This window comes from Oreochromis niloticus, linkage group LG15 (assembly GCF_001858045.2).
Source record: "Oreochromis niloticus isolate F11D_XX linkage group LG15, O_niloticus_UMD_NMBU, whole genome shotgun sequence".
In the NCBI taxonomy this organism is placed as follows: Eukaryota; Metazoa; Chordata; class Actinopteri; order Cichliformes; family Cichlidae; genus Oreochromis; species Oreochromis niloticus.
Genome location: NC_031980.2, coordinates 14,737,994 through 14,762,964, shown reverse-complemented (window position 1 = coordinate 14,762,964; position 24,971 = coordinate 14,737,994). Strand labels below are relative to the sequence as shown.

At 40.8% G+C, this 24,971-nt stretch overlaps 1 protein-coding gene across 2 annotated transcripts in view; it reads left to right on the top strand.

Annotated features, from left to right (window-relative positions):
• Positions 1-12,365: 12,365 nt before the first annotated feature.
• The window catches only part of slc24a4b (solute carrier family 24 member 4b), a 34,857-nt gene continuing 22,251 nt past the window's right edge, over positions 12,366-24,971 (top strand). The window contains exons 1-3 of one of the 2 annotated variants that reach the window (XM_025899137.1): positions 12,368-12,694; positions 12,846-13,336; positions 19,540-19,647. In XM_025899137.1, the coding sequence (XP_025754922.1) occupies positions 13,174-13,336; positions 19,540-19,647 (271 nt within the window). In that variant the 5' untranslated portion in view covers positions 12,368-12,694; positions 12,846-13,173. Of the gene's footprint in view, positions 13,337-19,539; positions 19,648-24,971 lie in introns of both variants that reach the window. The other variant, XM_005475001.4, reaches the window with a different exon arrangement.

The window sequence follows — 24,971 nt, the reverse complement described above, 5'->3', positions numbered from 1 at the left end:
AATGATCTGAAGGCTGTTGGAGCCACAGTCACCAGAACACTATTGGTAAGACACTACACAGTAATGAATTGAAATTTTGTGGCACCTGCAGGGTCCCCCCTCATGAAGAAGGCACATGTACAAGTCCAAAGTTTGCCAGTATATGATTCAGAGAAGGTTTGTGAGAAAGTGCTGTGGTCAGATGAAGCCAAAATTGAGCTCTTCTGCACCAGCTCGACCCACTGTATTTGGAAGAACAGAAACACTGAATATGACCCAAAGAACACCGTCAAGCACAGAGGTGGAAACACTATGCTTTGGGGCTGTTTTTCTGCTAAGGGTACAGAATGACAGAATGGACGAGGCTATAAAATCTTGAGAACCTCATTCCCTCAGCCAGAAGACTGAAGATGGGTCATGGATGGGTATTACAACATGACAATGTCCCAAAACATACCACCAAGGGAACCAAGGAGAGGCTAAAGAAGAAGCACATTGAGCTCATGGAGTGGCCTAGCCAGTATCCAGCTCAGGCCTAGAAAGTCTGTGGAAGGAGCTGAAACTTCAAGTTACTAAGCAGCAGCCAAGAAACCTAAAGGATTTAGAAAGTTTCTGTAACGATGAATGGGCCAAAATCCCTTCTGAGTTTGTAGAAATGTCTAGTTGCCAACAAGAGTTTCTCCACCAAATACTAAGGCTTGTTTTGCTCGGGAATCAAATACTTATTTCACTCATGAAAATCATATTTATAACTTTTATGTGATTTTTTTCTGGATTGTTGGTTCATATTCTGTCTCTCTTCATTAAAATGAAACTACTATAAAAATTAAATTTTCTATATATATCTGTCAAGAGACTATTGATGTATGTGATCCAAATGCAATATTTAAGAAAGTGAAATGTTAAAGTATTGTTCTGGGGGATTCAAGGTAGTTGCATTCCAGAGGAAATATGTAATTGCAGAAAACACATTTATTGAGAAATCAGAAATTATGCAGTCAGTTTCAATACTGCTGCTGGCTCATAATTTTTTTTATAGTGGGCTGTAAAAAATACAGGTAAAGGATTTGCTATCCTATAATGAAACAGAGCATATCCTATCAACAACTACTGAGTGGTAAAAAAAAAATCAGCTTTTAAACATTATGGGAATTTTGGCACTGCTGCTAAAATTATCATCTATTTGGCAATATAAGCAGCTGCCACTCGTCTTTGCTGCCAGTTTTTCACAGTGGTCAACAACAACCACAAAATTTCCCTGATGGCCAAAAAACTATTTTTCCATAGACCAGGATGATAAAAACCAGCAAGAGATTTCTAAACAAGGTTGTTTTTTTCTCTATTATGAAGCTTTAATCACATTTGTATAACCTCCCTAGAGCCTAGAATAATCAGCTGTATTTCTGTTAAATGTAAAACTCTTTGAGCTGAGCGTGAACCCACGGCTGGGTCAGGAGGGGAAGTAAATGTGCATATGTAGTGGTGTGAAGGAAAACTTTTTTTTGGCTCACTTCCCAGGAGACCAATCTCACTGTATTGAGTGGGTGTCATCTTTGGGTTTGGTAGTTACTACTTATCACATCCCCAGTTTAGAGTTGGACAGAAACAAGGCAGATTTTGCAGGTGGTGTGATGCAATGTGGATTTTCTTTTGAAACCTTTCGCTAATCCTGCGGCATTATTCATATATTTAATTAAGTGAATCAAAGAACTTATAGGAAAGGAGTACAACTAGAGAAACGTGAGGGAAAAACTCAACTGGGGTTGAGTTGTCACACATAATCAGGCACGCTCCTACATGTGAAGTGGCTGTGTTCATTGCTAGGTAGCTTAAAGCTACGAGTGCTCCAATTTGCATGAATGCTACAAGGTTAAAATTAGCTTCTGCTTCTGAACACACCTTAAGAATTTCCTGACTTACAAGACGTTGCTGCGCCTGCCTGCTCTTCCCCTATACCAGTTATCAGTGAAACAAGGTCTTTTACAGACTGCTGCATTATGAGCTTTTTGTAATCTAGGTTTGATGTTTTATGGGTGGCGTTATTGTAAAGTACATTCATGATGAATTAGTCATCAGTAAAAGTGTAGCAGGGAGAAAATGTTTAAAATACTAAGAAATTAGTGCTCTCACAGATGAGCTGTTCTCATCTTTCATCTAATAGAAATTGCTCCAGTAGATGAGCACTCTCTTCTCCTTGGCTTAATGTCTTGGGGAAATGCTCCCGAAAGGTCAAATGCTAGAATGTTTTCTGTCCTCTGAAAGTCTTTTTCTCAAAAACAGATGTTGCAAAAGGGTAGGTGGGGTTGATCACGGGGTCACCCTTTATCCGGATTAATGAAATATAGCGCATAATTTCCTGTAGAACTACAACTTCCTAACATCTTAACATTTCAGATTATGTATAGATTAAACAAACAAGGTATTATGTGTTATGTTAATTACTGAGCTTTAGAGGTGTCAACAGGTGTATTTTTTTTTTTAACTTTTTCCAAATTTTGAATCATTCCTTTAAATAAAAATGCACAGAGTAAGTTTTAAACAATATTTACAACCTTAAACTAGCTTGTAAAAGGTTTGTGTTTGCCTTAGAAGTTCTTTTATTTCATTTCCTCCCCCCTTACTCTCTCCCTATAAACTCCTCTCTTCTTAATTCCTCTCCAAGCTCTTGCCTTTTCCCTCCATCTCTTTCCTAATTCCTCCCTTCATGAGTAATCCCTGTGCATCTTCCTGTGTTAATGGTCACTCCAGTAAAGGAACCACTCATGCCCACCCACTCTTTAAAATAAACATATATTACCGTTAAACAGGAATCCTGAATTACACCATTACAGTGGTGATCCTCTAATGCACCCTGCTCTTCACACTCATCCACACAGCAGGAAAGCTCACAAGCACAAATCCACGATGGCTCTTGCTGCCAGATTATCCACAGTCCACAATGCTGCAGCTGCTATGTTGCCTTTCTGATAAAACAATGTGTTTTGTGGGGTGCATTCATAGCTGGGACTGATCCTGGCTGAGTCCCTGGCATAGACATCTGGATGACTTAATGATCATGTGTATGTGAGTCGATATTTAGGTCAGATCACATGAGATTGTTTTGCTTGGTTTGGGTATAAACAGTGCATTCTTCTCTTCCCGGAGCAAAAACAAACCTGACCAGTTGCTTGTCTGTAACTTAAGGCGTTACAGGCAATAGGATCAGGCAATGTGCTCTTGGGTGAAGGCGGTATCAGCCTCTTAGCAAAACTGCATTCAGCCTGACATGTGGTTCCAGCCAGTCAGCAGAATGCAACCTGGCTGGCCTGCTCTTTCCACTCAGCACATCAGAGGGAAGCGGCCTTATCTGATGTGACATGGCTGACACCACCTTTAGAGCTGCGAGGAGACCCTGCTGATGATTAATTCGAGTTCTGTAAACATGATGAAGATTAGCTGCCTGTGTTTACCGCTGCAGACGCCTCTCCTAACTCTCCAGCATGCCACAGGGCCGTGTGATAAGGTTGAATCATCTGCAGTGAATGATGGTGATGTGAAAACTAGTAGAGGCCAGACCAAGGAGTGCGAATCCAGAGAAGTGACTCAGCACTGCCAACAGTTTATCTTTAAGCAGTTTATCTTAGATGCCAGCGCTGTGAGTGGTGACCTGCAGATCTCGGTGAAATGTAAAGTCCCAATCATTCTGCTAGCTTTGCCTTGTATCGCAGCATAAGTGAGCATTTTATGACTCAAAGAAAATGTTGAGTGATCTGAAAAATAAAACTAGACCTGAGGCCTGACTGCCCACGGATCTACGGGGACTTGAGTGAAAAATGTAGATTATCTGATCATCTCAAAGCGATTCGTTAGTAGCACTCAGACACCAAGGAGAGGGAAACCTGAACGCTTCCAGTACCAAACACCATGATGTCCAGTGCCTGCAGATTCAGCATATTCACATGCAGATTGCTGTTTATAGAGATTAGGTCCATAATCACTTAACCAGTCTATAAAACTGGCCTCTGGATTATGTAATAATTCATGTGTCACCTAATTGTGACTGTACTGTCGTGCTGCATACAGTAATAATGAACAGATATGCAATCAATCACACTCCCACAAGCACCACGTGGTGAGCCTTCTGCTCTCTTCAGGACAGTTTCCTGATGCCTTTTTGGCTTGATTTGCAATTCAGCCTTTGTTTCTGACATGTTGATCACCTAGTGAAGCATATCAAGATTATAAAATGTGATTCTAATTTCAAGACAGCTTCTATTTGAGATGCACATGCTATTAAGACATCTCTGAAAAGGTTGAATGCTTGCAGGTTAAATAGGAAATTCCGTTTAAGGCTCAAGACTTGCTACCATAGAGCTGATGGATTTAATTTTGGTGTCTTTTTACTGGCACGTAGTCGTTTGTGCAAAGAAACTGTAGTGCTCAAGAAAAGTTACAGCACTCAAACTGCTGCAGCAGGCCAACAAATCCTGGCTCTGATCCTCTTTTTTTGAGCTCAAGCTTAAAAACCCAAATCTTACAATTCCCACAATTAAACCGTATCTTTTGTTAAAGCCAACCAAAATCCAGAGTCTCTCCATACCCAAGTCTGTGAAACAAGCTCCCCCCCCCCCCCCCCCCCAAAAAAAAAGTATAATAGACTAAATTGGAAATGTTTGCAAACATACCATAAAGTCCAAAAGCCATGGAGGGCTCCTCTAAATGTGCTTTTTTCATCAAAAAGCACATTCTGGACCTCGTGCCTGCTTATGAATAATAAAAAGTTGACATTAACAACTCCTACACATTGTCCTCCTACACAGTGCCTATAACTTTTTTTGTCCAATATGGAGGTGTGCAGGGTGATGAAATTACACAGCAGGGAAATCTACTGGCTCATTGACTTTATTGCACGCACTCTCCACCTCCAGCTCCAAGTGAATGAAGTAAATGAACTCACCCTCACTTGTCCTCTGTTTCAGGAATGCTTCCTGCATTAATATAGATGTTATACCCTGTGTTTGCAACTCTGATGCTATCTTCGCAGAATGAATGAGCTGCTTGCTTCGTCTGACGTAACCTCTGTGGTCAGCCTGAATGGTAATCTCCACTCTTCCTGGCAAGGGGAAAAGGTTGCTCTTTGCGTGCCTACCCACAGACAGAAAAGAATAATAACGTTATTTATGTGCAGCTCATTATAAAAGGTTAAGTCTCTCTCAGATTTAGCCAGCCTTTTTCCTTTAGCCACTGTCTGCAGAACTGCAGAACTGCAATACCTTGATCCAATTTCATGCAGCCCTGATCCTTAAAAGAATAAAACTTTTTCAACAAGTTGAGAAGGGACTGAAAAGATGAAGCTGTTTTGATGTAAACTGCAGAATGTATAATATTAAAGAACATAAAGGCCATAAGTGACACATTTAATTAATATAAGGTAGTACAGTAATAGTATAGTAGTAGTCAAACAACATGAACATCTTGCATTAAAAGTATTCTAGTGCAACACCTTAAATTTCAGCATCAAATTACATTTGATCCTTGACCTGAGTTTTAACTCAGAAGCACCTTACAACCTGTTCTGCTCATAACCAGTCACATATAATAAGTCTCAGGATATGCATCTATTCATCTGTATCTGTGCATCAAAATAGCAAACATTTTAAAATAAGAGGGATTTTGTATACCACTCTTTGTTAATGGAGCAGGGCGGCTTGGTGGTTAGCCTTCCTGTTGTTGCCTTACCACAGGAAGGTCCTGGGGTCTAACCTGGGTACGGGCTTGCTGAAGCTGAGCTCAACTGAAAGCTCTAAAGCCCATGGTAGTCAGACGAGCAGACGGTATAATGAGATTAATAGACGAGGAGGATCTCAGAGTATGGGAATGAGTGGCCATATGCAGGACATCAGAGAGATATGGAGGTGCAAGGTTAAGAAGAGACTTGAAAGCAAGAAGCATTAATGTGGTATTTTACAGGACGCTGGTGTTGAGGGATAGGAGTAAAATGTTCTATGGAAGGGATTCTGGTAACGACACGAGCAGCTCATTTCGAAACATTTGAAGTATACGGGTACGTTTGTTTGGTAAGCTAGAGAAGGTAGAATTAAAATGTACCCTGAGCATTGTTAGCTGTAAAAAATGGGCGTAGACAACTAATATTACGTAAATGGAAGTGCGAAAACTTCCATTTACGTAGATTACATACCGAGTTTATCTAAACAGTTTTAGTTCTTACCACAAAAACACACTTTTTTGTCACTGTTTAATTTGAGGAAATTAGCAAATAACCACAATTCAAGTTCAAGTACACAAACAGTGGAGAGAACAAGGTGGAAGAGTAGAGCTTAGTGGACAGATGACGCTGTGTGTCATCAGCGTAAGAATGAAAATGCGAATTTCCTAAAAATATGACTTAGAGGTAGAAGATAATAATTATAAATATAAGGAGACCTAAGACAGAGCCCTGAGGAACACCACTGACAACTGGACAGACACACAAGTCTGAGTCTGCTGCAGCTCATCTGCATGAAATCCTGTTGCATTAATTATAACCACATCATTTAGTAATGTGAAGAAAAAAAACTGTGGTTTGGATTATGTTCAGTTCTGTATGTACAGATGTAGGTTGTGGTTTCCGGTGTCTGTGTGGCAAATAGAAAGGTTCAGCTAGCAACATGATCATGGAGGTTTATGACCTACAGCCAGTGTTCATCTTCAGGGTGGCTAAATAATAAATACAGTAACATTGTCTTTACAATGAAGCATAAATAGGGACATGGTGCAGCATTAGGAATAGCATTTTTCTAAACATACCATTTAATATACATTACTTTGATACATTTTACAATTTGCTGTTTATAGAGATTACAATAGGACCATTAAAACAACAGTATAATGGAACACAAACAGGTAATAGTATCGTACTTTAATGCTCATATTCTATAATATTTTTTACAGTAAGAAACTCTTGTTGTTATTGGAGAAACTATAAACTAGGAGATGGCAAATCTGGCTTCTAGCACTTTACTGCTATTTAACAGGACAAATAGTTTCTGTGCAGGTTTTACTCTCAAGTCAGAAGCCACCTACTGTACACCACTTTGACACCTATTATTCGTTATGTAATAGTTTTCAAAAGAAAATGAAATTAATTTCTCTCGCCAGGGATGAAATACACATAACTGATCATTTTGCTGTGTTTTAGGTCCTATCGTCCCCCATTGCACCCATTTTAAGGCAGTGTATTGTAATGTTTGTCACTGATGTTGTCTGTCTGGGGTTGACAGTGCTGCCTTTTGTTGTCGAAAGCGCTAAGGGTGGGTTTTCATGTCCTCGAAGATGAAGAGAGCAGTACACAAGATGACTGCTGCCTCCAGAATACACAGATTAGACTCTCTGTTGCTCGTCTCTGGCCTGTTTACTCTTCACACCTGAACAGGCATACAAATAAACCTGCGGTGCAGCCACCGAATGTTCAACACTCATGATGAATATTTTATTTTTCCTGCAGCTGGATGAGAAGCTTTCGCAAAAAGTAGAATCAGCAGGTCTCCAGAGATAATTTGGCTCTGTACGTGTGCACGCACACCAAGCTTGTACTGTACAACCAGCCGGTGGCTAAAGTGAGCTCGGCAATAATTCAGGTTCAGAGGGAAAAAAAAAACGTTCAGAGCTTGGGATATTTCTCCATCCATCTGTCTACTAGCTTCAGTTGATTGGTAAAATATTAGTTACAATGCCAGCAGTGCATTAATGGAAGGAGTCCAGCTTCTTCCTTTGGCTCAGTGTCACCTGGTTATCACGATCCATCACACAGGCACAAATTCGCTTATCAGCTTACAAATGGTGTCCACCATTTACACTATGCACTTTATTTTATAGTACAACTGGCATTGTCCTTTTTTTGTATCATACATATATATGTATATATATATATATATATATATATATATATATATATATATATATATATATATATACATATATAAGAAAATTTGGAGGGTACATGTGATTTTATTTAGCCTATAGCTGGAAAACTTATGAAGTATGTGAAAATAAAACTTTCTGCTCCTGATAAATAAAATAAAGAAGATGAAATGAAAAAGAAAACAAACTGTGGGCTCCTGTTTCCATGTTGGCCCTCATGTGGGCAGAGTCGCTCGGCATGTTCTTCCCACACTTGTTCTGAGCTAGCTCACTAACCTTCTGATATATAAAAGCTGGATGGTGCTGAACACCATGCTAGTGGCTAGTGGTGCAACTGCTAGTCTCTGTCGATTCCTGTGCTTACCATTTACTCACCTGCCTGCCCACTCGTCACTGTTTCTCATCCAGCTGCTTTGGATTTCCGCCTGACTGTCGGTTACTCCTCCAGGGCTCAAGTATGGCCACTGAAACAGTTCACAAAAATTACAAGATCTCACTAAACTCACCTTCACCACATCTCTCCACTCTGACAGTGTTCCTGGTTGTGTTCAAGCTATAAGACTGTAAATCACTGTAAAACTGCTGCCGGTGTGCTGTGTCTGAATTCTCAGTCCAAATATGACAACCACCAAAGTTAGCTTGTTAAAGTTCATGACAATACAATTGGAAAAAGACTGAAAAAGTATGACTCGGTCAGAAGGGTTGCCAAAGAACAGCACAGCCCGGGTTTGCAAAACTGTCTTTGACCAAAATAAAAAGGAAGATTGATTTGGAGATATCCATCCAGACCCATAATTCTGCACCATATTTGTTGAAAGCAAACACAAACTCCAGACCACAACCTAACTGAAATGCTGTAGCGCTGTGCATAAACGAATGCCTCCAAACCTCAATGAACTGAAATGATGCAGCAATGTGGCCATGATTAATTCAAGCTATTATTGCTACAGGTGGTTCTAAGCTATTTAATGGTATACTTCGTTTTTCAAAGCTCTACACAGATCACTTGGTGCGATTTTTTAGCACACTGATGAATTCTCAACAAAAGTTCCTCAGTGTCTGAATTGTATGAGACAGTAGATAAATGTTCTCTGCTGGTGTCACCGTTATAACACAGAAAATGAAAGGGAATTTTGCCTTCTAATATGTAAAAAGGATGTGAAATTTCAGATTTTGATCTAAACCATAATCTTTTCTGAAACCTATCCAAGTAGTGTTGTTCACTAAACCTAACCAAAGAGCAACTGTAAATTAAAAGTGCAGAAGAAATATAGCAAAAGTCTAAACTTTGCTGTCCTATAGGAATACAAACTTAAAGGTCCTGATTTATTTATGCTAAAACTTCTGAAATGCTGTGACACAAGTAGAGAAGAGTCATAAAGACAGCTAAACTGATTCCATCGTGCAAGTCGTGTTTGATGACAATACCTAACATTACCAAGTAAAAGATACTGTTCTTACCTGGCTGAGACTCCGACAATACAGCATTTAAATATATTATAATGGCCAAAAAATGTATTTCTTTGTCAAAGGAGTAAAGTTGCTTTTGCCTTTAAAGTGCTAAGAAAAAAGTAACAAAATAAAAGAAGGCTTAATAACAGGATAAGTGGGAACATTTCTAACTCACGTGTGGTGAGGTTAACTTTGAACCTGAAAACTACTTCCTGTGTATCTGCATGCCTAATTGACATAATGGGACTAGGGTAACTTCAATTCAGTTTATTTGTTATATTTTCTTCAGTTTAATTTGATTTATATAGTGCCAGATTACAACAGTCATCCCAAAGCCCTTTACTCTGTGAAGTAAAAATCCTACAATGTCAGAGAGAAAAAACCCAAAGAATTCAAAGTGACACTTTGGGACTATGAGGAGAAAAACTCTCATTTTTTATAGGAATAAACCTAATTTCCCCCGTTAACCACAAAGAGTATGAGCTGAAATCAGTTCTGACAGTTTTAAGAAAAGACATGCAACATGCACTGGTTAACTGGCATGTGCTGATGGTGCTTGATTGGAAGACCTAATTAAATATGTTCACATGATGTAAAGTGATTCAGCTGTAATGCCCTTAAAGGGCGGATTTAATCACTGCATCAAACCAGTGAATAAACCACACGAATCATCGCAGCAGTAACGGAGTTGGAAGCCTAAATGAGCAACGCTGAGTCAAACTGCAATTGTTGTGCAACACTGTAAACACACTTGACATCAAGTCATTAGTGATCTGCAGAGCAAGGACATGACACACGCCTAGCATTAATATCAAAGCCAATTTTTCACTATCTCTCCGCGGCTAAAACCACAGTTCACACACATTATTATCTCTGCTGCAGATCAGGGGGCAATCGCTGGGTCCTGTAGAAGGCAAAGGAAGCCATATGTATGTTTCACCAAGGCAGGGAGTGTACAGCAGTGGCTAAATCTCTGTAAGCAGGCCCTGGCGCTGCTCCCCGATTGCCTGCCTGCTGTGCGGGCAGGGGCCTGAAGGGGACTAATCCCTTGGCATGGGCATGAGTCGCACATGTTGATGTGTATGGGTGCATGCAGAAGACCCAAGCTGCAGGATAAAGACAAGACCTGGCAACAGATTCAGAACGCCCCAACTAATAACCTTCGATCGCCTTTCATGCTTAACTAGCACCCTTCGCGCATCTTGGATGCTTCTTGGAGATGAGGGGAATTGTTTTTGGAGGATGGCCTCATACTGTACAGACAGGACAGTCCTGGTCTTACATAACCCTGGTCTGCTGGAGATTGTGCCTGACTGCGAGGTCTTTGACTCTTACATGTGGCTCAGTTTTTTGCTTAAGTGGGCAGCCGTGGTGATGGTAAAAAGTTGACATGCTGTTTCAGCCCTGTCAACCTGTGCATTTTGATGGCTTTGAGAGTGCAGCAGCTTTCCTGTCTGTTATCTTGGCAGCTAAGGTGACCTGCAGCAGGCCTGGAGGCAGCAGCTGGAGCAGACTGTGCTCTGTAGTCTCACAAGTCCTCCAACAAGAGCGTGCTGTTTATAATTGGAGGGCAAGGTTGCACTTGAGTGTTAATGAAACAGTGCTTATTATCTTTCAAGCAAAAAAGACCGTTGCCCCGCTTATGCTTGTATGGCAAAAAGAAAGCTTGTGCCACCAGGGTTAGCCAAGCTTACAGTGTACATAACTTTTTACAGTGACAACATTTAATTAAAGATACAGCTTAACCTTTTATTTACTATGTACTAGAGCTAGGTTGCTGTATCTCACTGCTTTCAGGCTTTATGTTAAGCTAAGCTTGTCATCTAAACTGACTTTATCATTTCACTATTATCCAAAGTGTGTGGCTGTCTATTTAAAATTTTTTTCTACATGTTCATGGAATCATCATCAGCTTCACATTCAAAGTAAATTAAACATTTAGCTGTGGGAAGCGACTCAATTATTCTAGGAGCAGTCTATAAATACAACTGGAAGGCTCTTCATTAGTGCAAACAGCAGGGTGGCTCACCAGCACAACCTCAAAGTTGAATATATTAATGAGAGTTTAAACTTTTGAGCCAATAACTTTGAATTTCACTTTTCTTTGAGCTGCGTGAGACAACAGTAGATGAGCATAAGGTATAATATCTGGATAATAATTTGGTGCACTATCCTAACCACAGCATTAAATACCTTTAGCTTTAAATCTCTAAAGCGCTGTATGCTTTAGAGTCAACACAGATGCCCTATATGCAAGACTGCTAACTATCAAAGAGCAAGGATCTTCAGTGAGTGCTTTACGCCTTGTCCTTGCCTTCACTGTAAGCTGAATTCCAGTTCACTCCCAAATTTGTAATTTAGTTTAATTTTTGGTATATTTTGTATTTTTTGTATGCTAGGGATAAAACCACAAACCTCACGGTTAGTAATTTTGCTGGTTTGCAGGTCGTACCTGCTATACCTCCTGAGCTACTGGCTGCTACATCTAGACAGAACAAAAGGTAAAGAAGAGCTTTGAAATGTCCCTCAAGAAGCCTGGAACTATTCCCAAAGAATACCTAAAGAAAGCCTGCCTACAAGAGTTCAGGCTGCGTTTTCTTATATATACTGTATTTTCATGTATATTTACACATTTCAAGAAAATCCTTCACCTATTTCCCATTCTTTTAATAAAATATAAAGAAACGAGGGGTAGCTCAATACTTACACACAGTGCTTTACATGTGAATGCTCCCTTATTTATGAGAAGCAAAAGCCATTATGTTATTTTTTTTGGCACAAAAGCAAGTTTAAAAAATGAGAATTTATTCTGTATTTGTGGATGTTTGAGAGAAAGAAGCAGAAGATCCATCACCTCACTTATTCAGGATGGTGTCAAAATGAGGACAGCAGGTGACTTGCAGGGCAGTTATTAAAGGGGCTGTGCCAGGGACCCAGAAGATATTACATTTGGTTTCTGTGTAGGCTTTCTTTTAAACAGCATGACCGGGCTTGCCTACTCGACGGTCAAATAATGTAAGAGATCGCGTGAGTTTGGAGTCCCGTGTGATAAATCAGCAGCTCGCCGTTGTTTCTAAAGTGGACAGTGAAGAGAAAGAAGGAGGAGGATATTTTCCCCCCCACTGGCTGTTTACACATGCAGTACTCAGGAAAGTTAAAGGAGCCCAGTTTCAATGTAGGGGATGAAGGGCACAGAGTAGGAGGGAAGCTGATGGTCCTCTCTCATTATCAGCACGGTTTTCCTGCACTGAGGAGGACTTCATGCGGAGGGGGAGGCGCCCAAGCGAGGCGAGCGGCACGACTGCTGCCTGAATTTAACAATTAACCTTGATGAACACGGATTGCTTTCACTTAACAGGCGCAGGTGCGTGTGATTTGCAAAACGGCGCAGCTGAGCGATTCCACGTTTGTGACTGAACACTGACGCATTTTATGCTAAACACAGAAACTACAGGCTGCCACGGATAGATAATAGCAATTGCAGCTGATTTTTTTTTTCTCTCTCCACGGGACAGGATGCAGGTTGCAATAGGAACCCAACCGACACACGTTCTTTAGCAGAATCCGAATTCAGGGGCGCCACTGAACTGATTTGGAGACCTATCGGAATTTGACCGCCTTGTCATTGCCCAGTCACCAGTCCCGGGCAGCTGAACGGCATCATCTCAGCATCGGAGACAAGAAGGGGGGGAAAAACTGTCCGCTTTACTACTCTCCATCTGCGCACTGGACGGCTTGAAATGAGGGTCACATCCCGGTTGTGTTCCGTGTGAAGAGGCAAGCGAGGTGGCAGTTTCTTCGGCTCAAGGACGCAAAAAGTGGCCGCCGGCCGAGGTGCGAAGCATGGAGCAGCACGACACTGACACCGCGACCCCCTCAAAAAAGACAATAATTGCGAAGATATTTAAAGTTCGCAAGAGGAGGGAGATGTTATTCGTGCAGGTCTGCTTTATCTGCAGTGTCCTGTTCGTAGCGTGGAGCATGTCGGCACTATTGACCAAGACAGGTGAGTGTGAAGGGATCCACCGGGGTGTAGAGAACAGAGGACGGAGCAGAGCTGCTCACAGATCTGCAGTGTAATCATGCAGCCCGAAGATCTGTCACATGAGCACCATCAGGCTTCAGTAGCAAGGGCATTAGATCAAAATATGTAATTTTTTTTTTTTTCAGACACCAAATGCGTTTTTGGTGCCTTTGTCATTTATTTATTCATTCATTCATTCATTCATACCCGTATAGTTTCCATTGAAAAAGAATTTAGCATCTGCTGTTACTGACCCATCACACTCCCTAGAAAGTCAGCTGTAAATATAATTGCGGGGCATTTAAGAAAAAAAGAGAATCTGTTCAGGCGTATACACGCGTCTGTTTGACAGTATATGCCGCAGTGTGCGCGCCGTGGCATCGGCACGTTTTTGAAATTGAAAGCCAGGCTCATAATTACGGCACACGCGCACTCCGTGCTTAACGTGCACACTTCAGAAAGAAAACATTCCGACCCAGGTATGATCGCTTTTTGCATTTACGTTTGTTTGCCCTTTGTTCTCACAAAATCCTCCCACCCTCCTTTTTTTTGTCTTCTGGTGCCAGATGTATTGTCGATCACACTACATTAGCGCTCAGGATCGCCGTTAACGCTGGCATTATCACGTCTGCCCCTGGGCTTCACACACCATTGCTCACACCGGATCACGAGCATCATTACGCTCCCAGGTTCCACATGGCGATCGAGGGATGCCGATTTTTACGCAGAGGCCACTGATTATGACTTGGAGGGGAGGGGTGGAGGGTAAACACCGGGGATGCGTTATCTTGCCGGATGTTACAATATTCATAGTTAAAATCCGAAGTGTTGCTGAAACAAACCATTTAGATGGCTGATTTTTGTGCGACGCAAACACAGACTCCAAGCTACATGCCCTCCCATTCACACATGTCAAAACTCCGCGCAAACACTGACGCGCACAGCATCCCACACAGCCACACACACGGTTATGTAATCTAACCGCCAACCTTGACATTTTACTGGTGAAGAATATCCGACACACCACTGGGATCATGGGTTAACTAGATGGGAACACACCTCCAGGCCAGTACTGTTCATAAGGAGGGAACATCGAGCCTGCATTCAGTGCCAAAGGGGATTTTGTTAGCATTTTTTATCGCTAAGGAGACTTGGTGCTCCATTCAGGACTTTTCACATGAAAGAAGCGGGATTGGTGTGCTTCTAACGCTGTAAGCCTCAGCGCCAGATCCTGTCGTGAGATCTGTCCATCTGAAACCACTTAGTAATTCCCAGTGCTGAAAGCAGCTGTAAAGTCACCACAGCTCCTGCCTGGCTTTGGATCCCTAAAGACATATCAGGGAGTTTTATTAATTACGTTAAAAACAACAAGAGGCTTAAAAGATTATTCTGGAGCGATATCATACAGGCTGGTGCAAATCTCTTATCTCGAAAGACAGGCTCTGGGAGACAAAGTAAGCTCCCTTTGGTCACCAGTGGCTTCCCCTCTTTTCATTTAATCAAGTTTGCCTGACCTACACTAACTGTCCACATGAAGGCATTTGACAGCAGGCTTCCTCTTGGGTTTCAGCCGTTTTGACAAGCAGCTGCAGCCTTGGTGGTGGTGGATAGTGGAATTTCAAGGTGACATGCTTGATGAAAGAGGGGTAGGAAAAAGAAATTTCCTTTTAGAGTGAGGAGACCCAAAGCTCAGCATAACTAAATCTCTATAATTCAATAGCTGTGCCCTTTCTCATATTTCAACAATCACAACAGGGACCAGCATGTCTCATGTCACAGGAAAGTCTGTGCTCTGTGCTTGCCATCCATTTGATTGATGGCAGTATAGGAGAGTGATGAAATGCTGAATGCTCCAGATGGATGGGATTTGATGTACTACTCATGAGTTACATCTTCATGAAGAGGGGTGGGGCGCAACATGTTGTCATGCATGCTGATCGGGGGGTGTGTATGTGTGAAGAAGCCTCACGTGGGCGAGTAGAGCAGGTGTTTTGAGAAGCAGGGCAGGGCTGAGCTCTGATAGGTAGCTGCAGAGGGGCTGATTGTGCTGGCCGTGTTTGTGTCTGTGTGTGGGTGTAAATGACCTGGAGACATTTTTGACTAAAGGAATGTGAATAACCATAAGCATGATGAGCTTGATGGATGACTGTCCTTGGTCGATCTGCCTGGATAGAGGACATTACCACAGTGCTATTATTGTCTGCGTGCTCGGCTAGAAGTGAAGTTATGATCTTTTTTAATTCAATTGTATCCATTTGGGTTTTGCCTAAAGTAGCTGGATGTCCTAATTTTAGAGAATAATTTTATAAATCTGAGTTCACTTTACAGTACCGATCACAATGCATCTGTATTGACAATACACATGGTTTTAAAAAATGGAATATCAACGCAGTGATGCAGTAATGGCAGTTGTACTGTTTGTATGCTACACTACATTTTAAGTTCAGTTACAATAGGAAACAAGTTATAGAAACATTTTGGCTGATAACCTTATTGCTACTATTTTCTTGAATTTTCTGAACCTATTATAATGATTGTGACATCCTTAATTTACATGTTATATGTACGTGCACAGAATGACAGATGTGCTTTTTCATATGTTATCCAACATAACGTGTTTGTCTCAGGTCTGCTAACCCTCTCAATCTGATAAATTGATTTTAAGGAAAATAAATCAACAGTTTCATGTTGTGCAACTGATTTGGGGAGGGTAATATTTGGAGACAAAAGAACGTGGTAGGGAAAGATCATAGTTGGAGTTAAAATTAGTTATTTTTAAGGTTATTGATTTTCCTGGTAGACATGATAAATGTGGGTGGGGACTGTCATTAAGACACCCATTGTGGACTATTTGTTTAAAAAAAATAAAACACAAGAAAACTCAAACTGCAGCCTCTTGTGTTAGCATTGGATGTTTTGTGGCTGAGTTCATCCACCGCAGTCATTTTATATCCCCTAACTTCCTTCTTTGCTCCCCTCATTTACTACTGCAGCCAGCGATGTATTTTCTTACTTAAATGTTGTCTTTGGTTCATTTGACACTTTATCAGTAGTGGCATGGTTATTTCTACACCCACTACTCATTTAGTCAAACTCTACAAACCCAGTGTACAGAGTCCAAGGCCACTACTGATAATTGATAAAAATTTTATATCATATCACAACATCTTGATTGGATTCCTAAATAACAATCGCTCACGGCTGGAATGCTTTCTGGGTAATGGCTAACTAATTGATTAATGGACTTCTAGCAGCTCTAATGTTAAATCCTCTTTTAGCCACTCAAGATTCGTTGACCTCTTGACCCTGTAAATGTAAAAGAAACTGGAATCAAACATTAGTTTGGTGTAGTGCCCGAATAATGTGACAAACTGTTATACTGAACTGCAAATGTATTTCTTGACTTGCATGTTACCATCAAAGTGATCAACTTTAAAGTTTTGAGAAGGAACAGGTGGAATTGTATTTAAAATAAATTGCAAAAAGCTAATTTTTTAGCAGTTTGAGCTGTTTAAATAAGTAAAAATGCTTCCTTATTGATCTCAGACCTACAAAGACAAATGAAGTAATTACTGGCTCATTTCCCTGTCAACCAATTTCTAATCAGCCTCTTGAATTCATGACATTTCCTCCTAACAAACTAACAAGGATTAATCGGGGGGTATTGCCAACCTTTAAGAGCTTCAGAATGCCAGAACATGAAGACTTAAACACAGAGAATAAGACAATTAATCAAAACAGGTCAACTGGGAGAAGGCGAATAAGCCAGCAATGTTGTGCAAAACAAAAGCTTGCATCCTTATTTTATCCCCAGCCTGCCTAGAAGTACTGATAGAATCATGTCTCCACTGTTTCCTTCTTTTCAGATGCTTGGCACTGAGAAAGCATGTCAAACTGCTTGTGCACATGCACATACATGCAGTTATCTTGTTTAGGCTTCCAAGAATCATTGGTTGTAAGACTTAATAGTTGTGGTTAAGTGATTCTACACAAATGAAACTGCAAATTGTATTTAAATCTTATGCATAAATTTCTAAAGGGTTTAATCCTTCAGGTCTACTGGAGTTTGTGTAAATCTGAAAGTTCAGCCTATTCATTGATACAGCATTAAAAAGTTTAGTGTCTGCAAACTTTAGACTCTTCATGTTCTACCCTGATATCAAATTGGAGCATATTTATTTTAATGCGAGCATTGCTTGAAAAGAAATCAAGCAACAAGGGGAGAGGCAGAAGGGGAGTGTAACCAAGCTGGTTAGTGAGAAGGAACAGGTTGGAGCAGTGACTGGAGGGTTTTGGTCTTTTGGATTGGAGAACTGTAGGAAGCAGCTGCAGTTGCTTTGTGTACAGTCTGTTTGTCAAGTGCCTGCAGATCTTCAGGCTGTCTAACTCTACTGGATTGAAAGTGGCAAATCTGTATCACTACATTGGAAATACAATTTAGCCAGGTAGAACTGTTTTATAATGGCAATTGGAAGAGGGTTGTGGTAGGAAAATGTGAAAAGCTTAACTGCTCTTGGGTTGAAACTAACTACTGATGCAGTTGTTCTTGGCTCAGCAGTACTTCAGTGGCCTTTAGCTTTAAAATATGGGCTAAATGGATGGTGCAAACTAGTTATCATAATACTAGAATTTCATACTAAATACTGAAACACAGGAAAAATACCGTGTACCATTTCAACACCATGGGGGAAAACAACTATTCTCCCATACTGTTGTTTTATAAGCCATTAGCTGCCACGCTAACCATAACAGACTGCTAATATGGCTGTCAGGTAACCGTTGGCTAACATTTACATGGTTTACATTAACATATGCACCCTCATGTTAAAATCTATAACAGTTTAATACTTGACCTCTTCCTTAAAGTGTGGGTCGCTATTATGAACATTCAGCACTAGTGGCTAATCACTAGTTGAAATGATTAGCTGCTAGTGGTTAGCATTGTCACCACACAGTAAGACCATCCGGGGTTTCAGTCTCAGGGGCTTTTCTGCCTTTTGCATGGTTCTCCCAATGCTTGCATGGGTTTCCTCCCAGAAATTTGAGACATGTATATTAGGTTATTTTGTGATTCCAAATTTCCAGCAGGAGTGTGAATGGTTGATTCTTTAAACCATGTGGTAGACCCACCTGTCACCTTGTCGCAGTTCAGATGTTTTAGAACCACCTAACGTTTAATTGGATAAGAAGATGGATTGGTGGATGAATAGGTTTGATAATCAGATCTGAGTAGTGCATTGTGTGGTCTCTAATTTGTTTTAATCTAATAAAAAGGCAAATGGAGTAATTATCTGCAGCTGTGTAAATCTGTTAATCAGTGTTATTTTTAGCACTTTGTGGACTTTCAGTTAAAAAAAAAAAAGTTAGCGGGGCTTAGTACACATGCAGTTTGTTTAAAGCTAAAAGCACTATGTTCTCTCCTTTATCTTAAATGTTACTTGCTCAGTGTCAAAGATCAGTAATTAGACTTTGGTCATGGAGATCATGTGAATGTGCTGCTGTATAGACCCTGTCCCAGTCATTGTGTGATCTATTACTCTAAAAGCACTCAGAGGAGGTCCGTTGACAAACTACCGGTATGAATGAATGCAGACATTACTCCTTGTGGTATTTTTAGTAATCTGCTCATAATCGTGTAACAGTAGAACTACTTAATCATCATGTCGTCAGTTACCACTTTCTCACTTCACCATTTTATGAAAGCTGCAATTTTAAAGCACTGGTAAGCTCGTTGTTATGATTTTTACATAATAGATTTGTGACTGCTGTTTTTTTTTTTTCTTTTTTTTTTTTCTCTCCTCTGTTCTCATTAGAGGCTTAAGAGCAGTTTAATGAAAAATTACACTCTCCACCCCCAAAGTATAATGGCACAGCTGCATTTTGATGCGCTATTCCTCCTGCGGCGGCTGCTGCTGGATGAACATGTCATTTATACATGAATAAAAACTTTTAAGGGATTAAAGAAAAGCAACCTTCTTTCGGGAGATTGCGCATAATTCAGATCATGGGTGTTTTGGGTCATGGCTCATACTTTGTGTAACAGCAGCCATGTTGGGTTTTGTTGCATATTTGAAATGTATATAAGGGAGTTTTAAGGTCTTGATCAAAGAGGATTTAAATAAAGTGTTGTTATTATTATATTATGTTAATATGTGATAATCAAAGCTGTTTCAATACTGTTTCAGGCCATGGGATGATTGTGGAGGGACATCCCGACCATGAAATCTGGGGGAGACGGCTAATGGCTTCAGTACCAGAAAATGAAACTGAGGAGAAGAACTGTTCAGCGCCAGGTACATCATCTTGAAATTAATGTTTCTCCTTAACAATTCATTATATTTTTTTCCCTCTTAATATATTGACAGCAATGTTTTCATGATCTTCAGTCAAAGCAGGAAGTTCTTTGAGAACAAAGTCTCAAAGAACTTTCTGTTCTTTGAGACAGAAAGTTCTCAAAGAACTTGGACATGTATGGATGGACATGTAGAAGATGAGGAGCCTTGTAGTTTCCTCAGAGATAAACACAACTGCATCTGAATCATAATGTTACGCCAGATCTGCTGAATGCCTAAATGGCCAACTGTTGGATATCTTGTTGCAATTATGAACAGTGAATTCATCACCTAATAACAAGATAACACTTCTTTTTTTCTTTTTTCTTTTGCCAGTTATATTGTTTGGCTTCATTTATGAACACAGTGAGATCTTGACAAGCGAGTCTTTATTCAAATGGTGAAACTGCAAATTAATTCTTTTGAAGTTCAACATTTACATCCTTGAGGCTGATAGTTCTGTTGCAGCTCAGATGTTGTAAACGGGCTTTACAGCACCTAATATATCAATAGATTAGTATGAAGACATCAGGGAGTTGTGGTATTTCTCAGCTGATTTTCTGCTTTTAATTCACATCTCTGCTGGGTTTTTATTCGGATGCGGTTTAGATCACTTGCGCAGTAATAAGCAACAAAAGGGCTATTAAAAGGGTCGGGTATTGATTAGCTTACAGCATCCTAGGTATACTTAAAGGAAGCAGCACTCTCTTTAGATACACTGGAGTATATGCTGACTCTCTGCTGAGATCTGCATCGTGCTGCAAAAAAAGACTTACTGTTTTTTACCACGAAGTTATTGATTTTTAAACGGTGCATAAACAGTGATGGCAATGTCACGAAATGGTGCATTTGTTTATTTATTTCCATGCCATTTGAATTGCCTCTGTCCTGACTAGTTTGCTTTTCCCAAACACTGACTCATATGAGCGCTCTGTGATTCTGAATGAGTCAGTGGGAAGAGGGGAGCCATCAAAGCCCGCCAGGGTTACAAAGGCTTGGTCCCTTTTGGCCATTTGTTGCATATATACACTTACGGAGCTGTGATTAACTGGCTGGGCAGGATTTGGGGACTAGCTGCGCTTTCCATTACTAAACTCTCAAATGTCTGGAAATGCAGTTGTTGGATTTTACAGCCCTGAAAGTAATTGCTTTGCTACATACTGGCTTTTGTCTTTGTTTTGTGTATTTGATGCACAGAAGTTGTGACACTAGGGCATAGACAATTTGGAAGTAATTTCAAGTGTGATGTACGCTCTTTACTCTACTGCATCACAAGTGATCCAGTCAGAGCTAACAGGCTATTACTTCATTACCGGTCGCAGCAGGCAGAATCCCTCAGAGATTATTCAAATCATTAGTGTTGCAACCTGCAATTTTTAGATGTAAACAAACGTTTTTGCACCAGTCACAATACCAGACAGTTCGCTGTGGTTAAAAGTGCTAAATAATGTTGGAAGTCTTTCTTTTGCCTTTTTTGTTTTTCCCAATGACTTCCACACTGGAGGCACCTGACTGGATTTGACATTCCACACATTTCTCATCGGCTGGAGTCCCCCTCCCTATTATCCCACCAGTGTTCTGCCTCGTTAGTGTAAGCTGATCATATGACTCTTTGTTCTTGAGTCTTTGTCTCGTGAATAATCCTGTCATAGCTGCTAAACTTCAGACCACCCTGGCTGACGGGTTGCTCCGAGGTTGTGGGCAGTGTGGTCCTAACTGTAGCCGGGCAGACTTTACACAAAGCTAAACATGTGCAGCACTCTGGGATAAAATTTCAGAAGGTTCTTAGGCTGCAAGCTCATCCCGAGCTGTTCAACCCTGTTCCACATGAATCAAGATGCTCTGTGGTACCCATGCAACCTTGACTATGACATTTGTATGGATGACTGCAAGCTCAGAGGTGGTGACAAACTCCATTGATTTCTTCCTACTAAACTCTCCATTTATAGACAGTGTTTTGTGTCCTGATGAGTATCAAAACTCTTGGGATTCCTTTGTAACCCGTTTCAGCTTGATGTAAATAATTTGTCTTGATCAGAGCATAAGCTTTTTGTAAGCAAGCTCAAATGTCTGTCAGTGTAGCTCTAACCCACATTTGAAGTCTTGTCTCACTGATTACACTCCAGGTTTCCTCCCTTATGATACCAATTAGGTTTTGTTGAGGGTTTCAGATTCATTATCCAATTTTCACTGCAACTAGTGTGATAATTATTTAATGTGGAGATGATCTCTCTAACTTTAAGAGAAACCTGCGCACGTATAGATGATCCCGAAAGGGTCACCCACTTTTCACTATGCATGCTATATATACTATATAGTATACATTCAGTACAAACATGGCTAAAAAAAATGGAGAAATGCAAGCAAATGATTGTATGTAGTAAATGGGTTGCTTTTTTAGTAGTAGATAAACCTATAATGTTTTAAATTCAGGGGATTGACAACAATTAACTTGGATCAGTCCACATTACTCCATCACATGCGTCTTACCTGACAATCTTGGATTTGCCGCCTTAATAGGATTTGTGCAAAATTTCAGGTCAATACTGTTAATTTTCTTAAACAAAAACATTCCAACGTCTCATACTGCAATTTTTTTTCCCCCCTCCATATCCAAGCTTTAACATCTGCAACCATTCAGGGTGCCTTTTTCATGTTAAAGGCTGTAAAGCAAACATCAATCCCCTACCATTAAAACTGTGGTTTCGACAGGCCTGTCATGTCAGAGTCATAGTACCAGGTATGTATCCTTAAAAATATGAAGGACGAGGCTAAAAATGGCTTGATAATAGAATTTAAAATGACCCCTTCAAATAACGAATGCTAGGGGAAAAAAGTCCTATTTATTAATTTGACTGAAATTGAATAACCCTTGGTTTTGTTGCACTTGTCAGGTTGAGTTTCCATAGTGCCGTCTTGGTGAGGAATCTCTTAAATGATGGCCTTATACCAGTCTCCCAATAAGGGAAGCATGTGTTGGTGTCAGATCTTTGAATTTCTGCCTATTCCCCGCAGATGTGTTTTTCAGGACTGCTGATCCAGCAGTGGACCAGTGCTTGTACTGGAGCCAGGACTGGTACTTTTTATTATATCTGTAGGCTTCTGCTTTATGCTGGTATTGTGGAACAGATGATACTCTGTTCAGTTGAAGATCTGTTGGTGGGCTGCTTGGATTACTCTCTCTCTCGGCCATTTTTGGTCTTTGCCTTTTCCTCATTAATTCTGTGATCACTGTGCTTCACAGGGTGCTAATGCTGCTTTTGCTTGTCCCAAGTGCTGCTAAGGCAGCACAAGTGCTTGTTTTATTAGGCGTTCAATTATAACTCCAGGCAAATACAAGGTGCTGTCCAAACTGCTTTCTGGGTCCAATCTTGATTAGAAAGCATCCGTCCAAGCCACAAAGAACCAAATGACCAAATGACTCGGTGTCTGAAACAACATGTGAATAATGTTCCAGCTATCACATGCAGATCTTGAGTATTTCCTGTAGCTGTCCCATGACAAATGAAACAAATGCTCTCCTATTTCTCACCCACGTATGAAGAAATGAATGACTGGTTTATTTCAGGATTTAAATGTTTTATGAGCTCTTTCGGGCTGTTATAAGAAACGTGATCAGTAATGCGTTGCCTGAAAAATGGCTTAAGGTCGACTTGGTGGTGGGAGAAAAAGAATTGGGTTATACACTCATCTGTATCCCGTTTCCGAGTGCTTATGCCAACTTTAGAGCGCACAAAATGGGAGAGGGAGCAGAAAAGCATAGCTGATGTTCTCTAGGAGTAATAATTTGGCTTTAATAAACATGCTGCTAATGCCCTTTATTGAGAACTAACTCTTGAGTGGCGTGATTGTCCTGGTAGAAGCAGATGGCAGCACAAAAGTAGAAGTGAACAACAAAGAAAAAGGTTCAGAATGGGTTGGATTATAGTTATTTTAGATATGGCACTAATCTGCTCACGGACACTGGCCACACATGTTTCACGCTAGGGATGAAAAGCAGGGGTTGGTGAGGGGGAGCTGTGACTGAATCTATATTGCTAAGAAGCAGCAGCGTCACCGTGTAAAAGCTGCAGCGGTCCCTTTTAGTGCAAATGTTTGCTAGTGAGAAGAATCTGAGTTCTCCTGCTGGCACAATAATTTAGAGGCAGGAAATTTGGCGGGAACATGACGGGTGAAGCTGCCAGTGAGTAAAGGCCCGTCCACGTTGGATTGCTGGTTCGTCAACTCCTGGGAAACACCAGAAGGAGGCTTTTTAAAAGGGAATTACACAAGCGGGGATTATGCGACTGTGCATAATGGAAACTGACCTCACTTTGCTTCTCGCTTGCCAGCAAACAACGCAGCGCAGAGGAGAGGCACGAGCACCTGCACAGAGCAGTCTTTAGTACCGTGCAATTCAAACACATCTGACCTCTTTTCGCTTTCTAGTCGGCTCCAGGTTGTTTTTTTTATTTTTTTCCCCCCTCAAATTTTAATTGTCCTCTTGTTTTGCCTCTTTTGATAATGAAGGTGACATTTAGCTACTTTACTCTCTTGTCACACAAAGCGAAATGTTTTTTTTCCACTTGTACACAACTGAATGCATGCGTTCTATATCGGTGTCCCCTTTAAGTTGTTAAAGCAGGAGTCTGTGAATCTGCTCCACCAACAATTTGACTACTAAAGGCTCAGGGCAATTCATGTTTAAAGCAGAAGTGTAATAGGTATGTGAGTATGCTCATGCGAGTGAAAATTGCATGTGTCACGCTCTCACACAAACATGAGAGTGAGTGTGGCGTTTCAGTCTGAGAAAATGCTAACCTAACAAGGATGATCGGGGCATGTGTGTTCTGGACAAACAAGCAGCTTCAGTTTTGATAACTTATTGTTGCTGTGTGACCTGGAGACTTCTCCCATAGGTCGTCCCCGTGATGATGTTGTCATGTTTACAGGACTGAGCTGTCAGCTGAGTCATGTCTGTTGGAGCAAGCTAATTATCTAATGGGTTAATAATGGCCCAGAGGAATCACTCTCCTCTGAAGAGTCTCTTGACTTCTGCGCTCTCGTGTCAGTTGTAGTCAGCTAATGACCTGGCTGGTCCGTGGGTCAGTACGCGAGCAGTGACAGAAGGTATCACCAGGCACTCTGCCAAAACATCTTGCACGCGTCATATTTTAATTCGGTTGTATCGCATTTAATAGCATTTTGTTTTTCAGAAGCAGGCTATTGATAGGATTATAAAACAGAGCTCTGCAGGGCTCCTTGTCAGTCTTGCATCTGTAATAGGGTGTTTTTGTGTCCAGAAG